Genomic DNA, 12,950 nt, shown 5'->3' on the forward strand with positions numbered 1-12,950 from the left:
TCTCAGCAGGTCATCTTTCCCTGCTTCCTCCTTCCAGCATTGACTCAGCAGCTCAGCTCCCCCTGCTACCCTCTCTCAACAGTAACTCAACAGCTCAGCTCCCCCCCCCCCCCCCGCTACCCGCTCTCAACAGTAACTCAGCAGCTCAGTTCCCCCTGATACCCCCCTCAACTGTAACTCAGCAGCTCAGCTCCCCCTGTTATTCACCTCTCAACAGTAACCCAGCAGGTCAGCTCCCCCTGCTACCCCCCCTCTCAACAGAAACTCAGCAGCTCAGCTGACCTTGATCCCCCCCTCTCAACAGTAACTATGAAGCTCAGTTCCCCCTGCTACCCCCTCTCAACAGTAACTCAGAAGCTCAGCTGAGTCTGATATCCCCTCCCAGCGGTAACTTAGCAGGCCAAATCCACCCACTTACCCCTCCCAACAGAGACTTACTAGCTCAGCTCTCCCTGGTTCTCCTCCCATCAGTTACTCAGCTGGTTCTTCCCACTCCTGCAACTTAGCTCACATTACTTCCATCTCTCAACAGTGACTTATCAGCATTCTAATCTTTAAAAGAGAAGTATGAGATTTGTTTTTTTTTTAAAGAATCAAACTTACCTAGGTGGATGCAGCATTGGTCCAATGCTACATCTGTCCCCGCCACCTCTAAGACTGAGAACTGAGCCATCAAACAAACTGCCTGTCACCACGGTCTGCTCACCCCCAACCCCCCCCCCCCCCCCAAGCTCACTGGAGAGCTGGGCTGTGGAGGGGGGTGGGAGCCGCTGGCTCAACCTCTCAGCGGCTCGCTGAGAGGCTGAGCCAGGTGTCGGTTCAGGGTTGTAGGTGGATCCTGACCATATTGTTGCGATCTTTCCCCAGCCTGGACCAGCTCTGTGATTTCATCCGACAGTGGGCTTCAGTGCAGAGCAAACATCACTCCCTTGATCTGAAACAAGCTTTAGCTATACTTCTCCTTTAATATAAACACAGGAGTTGCTGAGATGCAGACTTCCAACTTCAGTGCGTTTGCTGAATATTTGAGCTTTAATTGCTCCACAGTGCCTGCAGCTACAGAGAAGCATATGCAAAACACATGCATGTTCATAGGTTAGACCTGGGTACATTTTAAAAAAAATTTAAGGCAGCAATTTAGTGAATTCCCACATTGGTTGGGCATGCCATTTTTTAGGCTGGGTCCATCTTTAGCTTTTAGCCTACAGTAAAGAAAAAGGCCAGGTTGAAAAATCTACAGATGAGTAAGCAGATATCTAGGATTATATTAGTTATGACTAACACATGCAAAGTGCCAAGTAGAACCTGACATCATCTCCTTGAGGTTGTATTTTCTCAGCATGTGGGTGATATGGTATCCTCCACCAACTCTCAAACATACCAGTAGGTCAGTTGGCTTAGAGCTTGTTTTTGGTGCCAACTTCCGAGTGCTCTTTAAAAAGCAAGCTGCGGTCTGAACCTTGCAATCAACCACCATACTGCACAACTGCCAACCGAACATATCCATACAGAGCTATTCAATTCAGTGCACTCTATCAGATCTGGTGCACAGATGGCACTTAGCAGGGGTCAAAACTGCCTGCCAATCATCAAGTTTAAGTGACCTATTTGAACAAGCCCCCACAGTCACAACAGCTGAGCATCATTTGTGTTTGTATGACAGTTATAGGAAAAATATTCTGGAAACTGCTTCAAAGAAAGGGACTTATGTATACTGTCTATACAGAATATATCCAGTAGTACAGTAATCAGCAATGCAGCTAACAGAACACTTACATAAAATCAGTAAGAAATGCTGTACTGCTCTGTTTTTGCGATACCAAAATGTCTACAAGCCTAGAAAAAAATGTTATAGCTTTCTATCACCAACAGACGTAAAAAGCATATGACCAAAACATGGAAGGCTATACAACAGCCATTCAAAACACCAAGAGAGGGGTGTCATTTGAAATAGGAAAGTGGAAAATGGTCAAATTGTATATAAAAAATTGTAAGAATCCCAAGTGGCATATTTATTACAAAAAAATCACATAGCAATTCGCCCTGCGAAAATCCATGTACATAGGTTATATCCTGTGCTATTCAAAAATAAATCATTGATTTTCCAACTCACACTTTTCATCTCTGTTTTGGCCACTAGATGGAGCTAAGTATTATAGAAAGTTCCTATGATCTTTAACTCCATCTAGTGGCCGAATGCAGTTGTTTCCATTTAAAATCATTTATTTACATTCAGACAGCACAGGATATAACTAATTTACTCTTTTTTGCCCCATTTGCACAGATGAAATGTACATGCGCTTTCACTGGGCAAATTGCTTTGCAAATACATTTTTTAGGAATACACCCTTATGTATAAAACCACTTCCCCTGGAAAAAAACTGGGATCATGATGGTAAAAAAAAAAGAAATAAGACGAAGAAACTGGAGGAGAGAATACTGTATGTAAATTATCATAAGGGTTTGTACCAATTAAATGTATATATTGTCAGAAAATGTCTTTAAATGCACAGTAAAGTTCCTATGTTGTGAGGTTACAAATCCTGTACGTAGGGGGCCTGCATACAGTGATTGTTTGTACAACAGGCCTTGCTAAATGCTGACTTTATACTCTGTGTTACTATAGCATTCTCTTCCTGCTCTCTGGAATGTCAGCACAGCAGGCTGCTGATAATGCAGCCACAACACGCACCAGCGGGAAGCTAGGAGGTGAGTGCAAGAGCTGGAATCAAAATCCTAATCAGCCCTAAAATTGTCTGTCAATTTCTACTAAAAGCTGAAATAAAAATACTTATACACTATTTCCATCTGCAGCTTCTATGTTCTAAATAATAAGGCCGGTCTTTGTTAAAATAAGAAAATCATCTCTTCTCGTAACATTAGCCCTGCCTCTGGTGTTGTCCCCGGAAAAGTCTTCTCTGCCACTAGATGTCGCTCCTCCTTCAGGTTAAAGTGGAATTCTGAGAAACCCTAACTACTCTTAAAACTGCCCCCTCCCCTCTTCTAACACTTAGGATTTTCTAACCCGTAGATGAATGATTTAGTGAATATACTTACCTGTTTTCAGACAACTCTGATCCGGTCACGTGATCCCCTGTGTCAGCCAGTGCCAGCTGCAGGGGAGAAGAGGGAGCACTGACAATGAATGGACAAAGTGCATGGGTGACATCACCACTCTAGACTTTACTAGCCATTGTCAGTGCTCTCTTCTCTCCCTTGCAGCCACCGCTGGTTGACACCTGGGAAATAATGTGAATGGACTGGAGCAGACCTAAAAATAGGTAAGTATATATTTTTTTACACAGGCTAGTAAGCATAGGTGCCAAGGAGGGAGTGGGGACAATTTTTAGGTTATCCCGAAATACCACTTTAAAGTGTAGCTATAGCCAAAAGATTTTTTAGTTTGGGAAGGAATCGTGAAGAGTGTAGGTAGTTTTTTACTACCATTAATGGTTCTATTGAAGAGATTCCTTCACTTCCTGTCTGGTAAAAAGGTTGTCCCAAGAACAGGAAGCGAGGGGAAATCTCTCCGGAGGTTAGAGTATACACTCCACTATGTATAAAGCACTTCAAGTAAAACTATGATAGCTGCTGCAAACTTCAAAAAATGATACCCTATGTATCAGCAAAATGTAATTGCAAAGGACTAGGACTCACCATAACAAAGTGTTATATGCTCTCAGACATAAACATAAAGGTCTATGTATAAAATATTCACTATACAAATGTATCAAACATCTGCACAGTCAGAACAAAAGGTGACCAAATCTTCTCTAATATCCAGATCCTATATTATCAGTGCCACCTAGTGGTCATAATGCATTTTTTCCTGCAGAAATACCTGAACCAGGAAAACTATGCATTACGGCCATTAGATGGTGCAGCCAATATAGGAACTACACATATTACAGAAAATATGGCGACCTTTTGTTCTGACTTTTTGGATGTTTGACACATTTGTACATCAAATGTTTTATGCATAACCCCCCAAGTATCCACTGTTGGGTGCTTTTGCGTTGGCCAGGCAAAAAATGCAAACCATGAATCCATTGTTTGTGAATATGTCACATTATTATGATCTGGTCCCTTTCAGTTTTCTGCTGCTCTCTTGGAACAATGAAGCTGCTGAATTATCCAATGGATAAATCCTTGATGCAACATGCGATGTCAGGAAAGGAGTTTTACCGGGATCCGGTAAACAGATGGTGCAAGCTCATGGCTCATAGTTGAGCTGTTTTTATTTTTGGTACAGCTTTAGTCACATTACTTTTACCAGTAATGAACTACTTCATGCATGCAGCTAGGTCCTGGAGAAATCTTCACTGCAGGGATACCCCGTCCTCTTCCTGTAGTTGAACATCTGGCACTGCAGGGGTTAATAGCTTTAGGCTATGGGCTGAGCTGCTTTAGTTTTGTTGGGGACCTGTCTCCTCCACCCTCCTTCTCCATCATTGTGAGCAGTTGTTTCATAGTGTACACTGCATGTAACAGAATCTGTGAATGGAGGAAAGTCTAATGAGTCCCCTCCATTCACAAAAGCTTCAAAACAAGGCATCACTGACCTCTCTAGTTGCATTTAATGTAAATTAATGTATCTCAAAAATTTCAAAGATCACATCATATACTCTACGGTCAGGTTTCAGTTGGTTTGTGACAGCATCGAAACACTTTTTGTTTACATTACAGGACTGTCAGGTGGCCAAGATTCTGTTGATAGCTGAAATTTCAATGCCTATGATGTGAGTTTTGAAGAGGAATTTCTCCACACTGCTTATAGCTACAGATGTGAATGGGGGCTTGTTTACAAGTGATATTACTGCTTTTGCAGAATATGATAAACTTCAGAGGGCAAAGCCTTGGCACAGGTTCACTTTAAGCACCAATAATGTCACTTGTCACTGATTTTTCTCACCTAAGACATTTAAAGTGATAGTAATTTCATTGAAGTTTTTTTTGTCTTGAGGAGCGCTGATTTCACAGCGGTATTTCCCTGAGTCTCCTCTCGTTAGGTTTCTAATCCTGATGCTGGAGATTTCCATATCTGCTCGTGGCGCTAAGTCACCTGCCAAGAGAAAAATAGAGAAAGAGGATAATGTTTAAATTGGTATTAATTCCAAAAACAATAATGTAACATATTGTAGCTTACCAAGCCTAGATATGATGGCTGCATTTGTTTCTACTGGACAATGCCTCCTATGCCCATTACACAGTAACGTGAGCTTGCCTCTTCAGATTAAATTGTTACTTTGAAAAGGGTGTTCAGAAAGATCAATCTATGACTGGGTTGTGATTGCAAATTAGCATATAGTCATTGGCGTCCGCAAGGGGGGGCAAGTGCCCCCTCAGAGCAGCGTGTCCGCACACGCAGCTCTCAAAATTTTCACTCGCCTACGGCTTCTGCCAGAAACGATCAGCCAGGAAACTGTCAGAAGGATCGGGCAGCCGGATGACACAGAGCGGAGATCTCCTGCTGAGACATGGCTTGTATATAAATAGCCGGCCGCTGTCAAAGTTCCGCCTCCTGGATAGACACTGGATCAGTGAGCTGTCTATTAGAGTAGCCGGTCTAGGAGGCGGGACTTTGTTTGACAGCTGCGGCTATTCATATACAAGCTGCGTCTCAGCTCATCTCTGTCTGTGTCATCTGACTGGAAGATCCTCTTATTCCTCCCTGATGCATTGCTGGGCACTGATGAGGCTGCACATATAGGCAATGATAGGCTGCACTGATGGGCAATGATACACAGCACTGATGGGCAATGATGCATAGCACTGATGGGCAATGATGCATAGCACTGATGGGCAATGATACACTGCACTGATGGGCAATGATGCACAGCACTGATGGGCAATGATGCACAGCACTGATGGGCAATGATACACTGCACTGATGGGCAATGATACACTGCACTGATGGGCAATGATACACTGCACTGATGGGCAATGATACACTGCACTGATGGGCAATGATGCACAGCACTGATGGGCAATGATGCACAGCACTGATGGGCAATGATACACAGCACTGATGGGCAATGATACACTGCACTGATGGGCAATGATACACTGCACTGATGGGCAATGATACACTGCACTGATGGGCAATGATACACTGCACTAGGATAAAATCCTTCCCTTCCATGGCCAGCTACCCACCAGTCCCCCTATATACTTACCTGAGCCCGATCTCGATCCTGAACGTTGCTCTCTCTCCTCACTGGATATGCAGCATGGGGGACTCATGTCGGGGGGGTCAAAAAATCGCATATGTGTGCCCCCAAAGGAAGCGGCTTCCTATGGTGCCACATGCAGAAGAGGAGGAGCCTAGAGCACCAGCGATGGTCCCCAGATGAGGAGGTTTTTGGGCTGCTCTGTGCAAAACCATTGCACATAGCAGGTAAGTATGACATATGTTATTTAAAAAAAAATACTTTACAATCACTTTAATTGTTACTTATCTTAAAGCGGTAGTAAACTGCACCTTTTCTTTACATTTTTTTTATAATTTTTTTATATAAACCCTGCAAAATAATGGCATAACAAGCTAGTATGCATCACATACTAGCACATTATAAAATACTTACCTTAGAACGAAGCCCTCCAGTGGCGCGCTGTCACCGCTGACAGGTCTTCCATCTTCACCCAGTCTTCCTTCTGGGTTTGCATGCTCCAGCCATCTGATTGGCCATGATGATGTTATTCCCAGCGCATGCGCGAGGGAGTCGCAGGCCGCTGCACGAAGCTCTAAAGGGATGGCACGGGTATGCTATCCCTTCAGAGACAGATGTCACTGATATCACCTACTGCATGCGGTGTAAATATCTCCTAAACAGTGCAAGTTTAAGAGATATTCAGGTTGCATACTACAGGTAATCCTTATTATAGGCTTACCTGTAGGTACAAGTTACAAAAAAAAGAGTTTACTACCACTTTAAGGTTTTTTGTCTTTCCATATTGAGCTGTGATGTGTAAATCTCAGGCGCAACAAAACGCGCCAAAATGTGGAACACAAAACACACTTGGATCAGTGCCAAAAAATGTACTTAAAGCAGAGTTCCACCCAAAAGTGTAACTTCTGTCTATTCGTCTCTCTTCTCCCCTCCGATGCCACATTTGGCACCTTTCAGGAGGGAAAGGGGATCGGGACCTGTTTTTGACAGGTCCCTTTCCCCACCTCCGGAGACGGCGCTGCAGCAAAGCTCGGACCATCCTCCTCCATCCTCCGCCACCAGGCCAATTAGAAAGTGCAGCGCCCTTCGCGCATAAACAGTAAGTTCCCTTACCGGCAATGGTGGCGGCAGCACTCAGGAGCCAATCCGAAGCTTTGGAGAATTTGTCTGGCATAGGGAAGCTCATTAAAGTGAATGGGCTTCCTTATGCTGTCACGTGACAAAAGCACCAACAAAAATGTGCAAAAACACGTCATGTTGCGCAGGTCTGAATGGAGCCCTAATGAGTGTTATTTCTTTTTTTCATTTATTTGGGAGTGGAGGTGTTTACCAAAATAATACATGCAGTAAAAGAGACATTCTCAAATATATATTGTCTTTAAAAATGTTCTTATGTATAAATGACTGAAATTTGTGCAGTAAAATTTCTGGTGCAGATCGCTTGGTGCCCAAAACAAATATGGCAGTTTTAGGAAGGCCAAATGACATATCAATAGCCTCACCATGATGAACAGACGGGAGGGTTTCAGTGTGACTGCAGAGGAGCACAATGCAATATACCATAGGACACTTGATAGCATGCATGCTTCCATGCTATGATGATACATAATCTTACCTATTAAAGCGTTTTGAAAAAAGACAAAGGAGATTCCTCCACCGAGAGCAACTTTTTTCCACTCCAGCCTAACACTCTGCTCCTTTTCCAGTTTATAATTACAGCTGAGAAGTGCCTCTGTAAAAAAAAAAAAAAAAAAATGAAAACAATCAAACAACAGACAGCTAAAGGATAAAATGACACCTTGCAATGTTTAGAGGGGTCACAACCTTTCTCACCATTACCCCCCATTGCTGATTCAAGAACACCCATTGGAAGATCTGCTCCTACCAATATCCACATCTACCATTATACCCTAAGGCCTCTTTCACATGGCCGATCCACTCAGGTCCGCCTAAACGGATGCTCCATAGAGGTCTATGGAGCGTCAAATGTCAGCGGTGACATGTCCGCTGTCATCCGACCCGCTCCGATCTGAAAAGGTGTGACGGAGGAAAAACCTACTTTTCCATCCATCATCGGATCGGATCGGGTGAAGACGGACACTGCGGTCCGTCGTCATCTGATCTCACATAGGGGAGAGTGGTGCTCTGACATGTCCTTCCCTGCGCAGTGTGCCGAGACGGATCTGTCATCTTCCTGCTCAGCGGGGATTGATGGAACGATCCCCGCTGAACAATCGGATATCCACGGGGCCCTATTTGCATTTGTGTCCATGTTAGCTTTTTCTTTTTCTCATTGTAATCTGTGCTAGCCCATCAGGCTGCTCCGTTTGTACTTTTTCAAGGTATTGATGGCTTATGCCTTTTATGGTCAATAGATGGCAGTGTAACAAGCATGTGTGTGTGTGTGTGTGTGTGTGTGAGAGATCTTTAGCTTGAGCTACTGTGCTCTGTAAACAGGCATTTTACAACAAAGAAGCAAAGAGACAGAAGAAAACAAGAGAAAATTAACCTTAAAGATCCACCTGCTGGCTGGGTAAAAGACTACAATCATGTTCATTATTTGAATATTTTAATTTGAATTATTGTGTGTGAGACTCTGGGTGTGGTTGCCACCATCCTTGTTAATTATATCTGAAAAAAACACAATTGTTTTTGCAGTACTTTGAATACTATGTAATATGTTATGTAATATATGTGTGGTTCAAATATTTTAAATTGAGAAAATACATGTTATTATTTTAATCTTATTTTTTGTTTAGAAGTTGCCTTCAAAGTCCTGTAAAGAGCAACTGTGTTTTTTTATTTTTTATTTTAATTTTACTATAATAAATACAGAAAATATATAGCAAAGGCTTGATTTTTATATCTATAAAATAACAAACCTGTTATACTTACCTGCTCATGCAATGGTTTTGCACAGCGGAGCTCCAATCCTCCTCTTCTCATGTCCCCTGCTGATGCTCCTGGCTCCTCCCCCTTGCTGAGTGCCCCCATAGCAAGTTGCTTAGTATGGGGGCACTCATGCTTGCTCGCTTCCAAACACCACTCTGTGTGTTCATAAAACACACAGAGTGTGGGTCAGCCCCCCCCTCCAGTTGTGATTGACCAAAGCCAATAGGAGGTAGAAACCAGGGAGAGCTTCGGCTCTTGTGCATATCGCTGGATCGAGATTGGGCTCAGGTAAGAATAAGGGGGTGGGGAGGGGTTGCACACTTAAGGTTTTAAGGTAAAAAAAACTTCAGCCTTGAGAAACATTTTAAGGCTAGGTTCACATATGTTTGTGTACGTTTGCATACGTTTCCCACAGGTACAGCAGCCCATGGACTGCTGTACAGGTCCCTGACCCTTTAAACATGCTGCACAGAACCGAATGATGCTGTGGCACCAAGCAGTTTTGTGCACTGGTGCGGTTGCATTGGGGTACCATTAAGAATTAATGGCACCCCTGCATGTTTGCTAAGCTGCACTAATGTGAGTTTAGCCTTTAATGGTTCTTAGCTCCCAGCACCTGCTGGCATAAAAACAAAACACTTTTACTCCTGAAATATCTATTCACTGATTTGGGCTTTCTCAGTCCAACCGGCCAAGGGCCACCTGGCACATCCTTTCTTTGCTGCATCCAAGGACTGAAAGAAGCAGCCAATCAAAGCCTTTGCCTCACATAAAGCCCTCCCTTGGTAAGAACGTGTAAGAGCCTAATGACCATTGACCACTTGGTCAGGTAGAAAACCTGTGTCAGGGAACATATCGTTATTTCAAGGTTGCAAATATTAAAGTTTTCAGGCAACATGAACATAATTTTTTTTTCTTGGTTCCGCCTCCATTATCAACCTGGACTGGAGTGTTCCTCTAACAATATTGAATGACACCAAGGTATGTGATGTGCAGGAGAGATGTTGATCCCAGTTCCTGAGATAGTTTACAGAGAGTGCCAGGGTTATCCAGCAGAAATATTTGACAAGGCGTCTCTGCAGAGGCACGCTGACCTTGCTGTTAAATCATTGCTGATGCAGATTTATTGTACACGGAGGACAGAACTAAAATAGACTGAAGGTTTCTTGAAGTTTAAAGATGAATTAATAAGTTGGGAGGGGAGACAATGTTTGCAGGGATTATTGTTATCAAAGCAAGCTATCGGTGTCTTGCTGACAGCAGAAGTAACACAACAATTAAAGGGGAGTTGTCTAAATGGCTGATTCCTTGTTGCATTCAATTAATACAGAGCTTGCATAATATCACACATGTTATTAATCAAATGAAAGTCTCCAGGCAACACTTTTTCTTTAGCTATGGATACAGCATGAACATCTTTGTTTATACGGTTTAGTAGCGTTCCATAGGGTAGATCTCCCCTTACTTCCTGTCTTAGTGACAACACTGCTACCAGGACAGGAAGTAAGAAGAAAAAAAGGCACCAGGGACACATACAGCAAGAAAAAAAATTGTAGCTGATAAGGGGAATGGTGGAACCTTCTGTCACTTCTTGTCCTGGTGAAAACAATGCTGGAAGGAAATCTCTTGTTTAGATGGTGCCAACAGACTGTGACTAAGCTGTCACCAACAGCTCACAGTCAACCACCGACAATTGGTAGCCAATGAGAAAAGCTCATAACTACATCTACACAGTGAACAAGGGAGCCCCTCCAACTGGCTTCAGGAATCATGGCTCACGTAAAAGGCTGGCTCCTAAAGGTGGCTGCAGGTTAAATATCTAAACAGCCTTTGGAAATTCAAGTTTTTTTGTTTAGACCAAAGTTTCTCTTTAAAATAAATGGCATGGAATAGAGCATGATGGTCAACTTTCTTGATATAGGTGGCCTCAAGTGCAGCCCCCAACATGCCCAAAGTGTCTTAGCCCTTGTACACACGGTTGGAGATTGCGACGGAATGTGTCCTATCGGACCGTTTTGTCGGATAATACGACTGTGTGTGGTCTCCATCGGACTGTTTCCGTCGGACCAAGTTTTCCGACTTGTCCGTAAAATTTTTAAACAAAATGCTCCGATCGGACATACTCCGATCATGTGTAGCCTACTCCGACGGACAAAGTGCCACGCATGCTCAGATCAAATTCCTAGACCAAAGCTATTGGCTACTAGCCTGAACGTAGTCCCATCGTAAGGAAATAACGTCATCACGTTATGTACAATCAGATTTTCCGACAACTTTGTCCGACCGTGTGTATGCAATAGTTTCGGACAAAATCCGTCGGACAAAATCCATCGGAAAAAATCCAACGGATTTGGTTGTCAGAATGTCTGACCGTGTGTACAAGGGCTTAGTGTCGGTGTTTAGAGACAGCAGGCACACAACAGGATATGGTCAAAGACTATGAGCATGATACAAGAGATGGTCAGAGACTGTGGACATAATACAGAAGATGGTCAGAGACCATTGACTTAGTACAGGAAATGGTCAGAGACTGTGGACATAATACAATATATTGTCAAACGCTATGGGTATAATACAGAAGATGGTTAGAAACAGTGGACATAGTACAGGAGATGGTCAGAAACAGTGGACATGATACAAATGATATCCAGAGACTGCAGACATAATACAAGAGATGGTCAGAGACTGTGGACATGATACAGGAGATGATCAGATGCTTCAGACATAATACAAGAGATGGTCAGAAACTGCAGACATAATACAAGAGGATAGTCAGAGACTGTGGACATGACACAGGAGATGGTCAGAGACTGCAGACATAATACAAGAGATGGTCAGAGACTGCAAACATGATACAGGAGATGGTCAGAGACTGTGGACACAATACAGGAGATGGTCAGAGACTGCTGACATAATACAAGAGATGGTCAGAGACTGCCGACATAATACAAGAGATGGTCAGAGACTGTGGACACGATACAGGAGATGGTCAGAGACTGCCGACATAATACAAGAGATGGTTAGAGACTGTGGACATGATATGGGAGATTTTCAGAGCCTGTGGGAATGCTGCAAGAGACTGCCAGAGACTGTAAACATATTATAAGTGTTGTTGGAGAGCCTGGGGACATGCTTCAGGAGACACGCATAACCTGAAGACACATTACAAAACTCTAGAAATCATTGCTATAACAGGACAATCTAGAAACACAGTTTAGTGTCTGCAGGGCCCCAGGAGCTGCACAAAAGATGCCAAAGGGCTGCATTTAGACCCCAGATTGGGCACCATGAGCATAGAGCATTCAAAAGTCAATTGGTTATCATGCCCTTTACCATGCTGCTGTCCACAAGACATCGGCAGTTTACAGAAAACTTCCTGACGCATTTTAAATGTATTTTTAGCGAAAGGCTTGTTTTTATCCGTTGCATAGGTGTAACATTATTTAATGTGAAATCCAGTAAATTCCAGAGCCTCTTTAAAATTAAGTAATTGAAGCACTTAGCAAATAAGAGTGATTGGAAGTATTGATTAGTGAGTGAATAGGCTGGCTTATTAAACTGACAGGTTTTCCAAATGTCAGTGTTGTTTTTCATCCAGACGTACACCATCGGCCCGCAGTGTTCCTGGAAGCCAGACCTTACTCTCGGCAAGCCAAATGAAATGGCTGGACAATGTCTGTGGCTGCTGGAAAGCCCAGTAAAACTGCCGACTATTCATCACAATGACGGCTCACTAATAAAATATATTCCAGATAATTATTTCTTGGATGAAAACACGAATTAAGCAATGTGTTCAGGCACAGGACTGTCTATAAAGTTGTCTGTGCTACATATTGCCTTTTATGCGTTTTAGCATATATTCTTTCTGCATTAGCAGAAACTTACACT

General features: G+C 43.1%; 1 protein-coding gene across 2 annotated transcripts in view; it reads right to left on the minus strand.

The window, feature by feature from the left end:
- JAM2 (junctional adhesion molecule 2) overlaps window positions 1–12,950 on the minus strand; it is a 136,184-nt gene that overhangs the window by 41,002 nt on the left and 82,232 nt on the right. For both annotated transcript variants that reach the window (XM_077480041.1, XM_077480040.1), the window contains exons 3-4: window positions 7,786–7,902; window positions 4,913–5,062 (exon numbers count right to left, since the gene is read on the minus strand). In XM_077480041.1, coding sequence (XP_077336167.1) covers window positions 4,913–5,062; window positions 7,786–7,902 — 267 coding nt within the window. The remainder of the gene's footprint in view (window positions 1–4,912; window positions 5,063–7,785; window positions 7,903–12,950) is intronic.

The sequence above is a fragment of the Lithobates pipiens genome, unplaced genomic scaffold (genome assembly GCF_037356315.1).
Source record: "Lithobates pipiens isolate NorthernLeopardFrog02 unplaced genomic scaffold, aLitPip1_a1.2 Scaffold_16, whole genome shotgun sequence".
In the NCBI taxonomy this organism is placed as follows: Eukaryota; Metazoa; Chordata; class Amphibia; order Anura; family Ranidae; genus Lithobates; species Lithobates pipiens.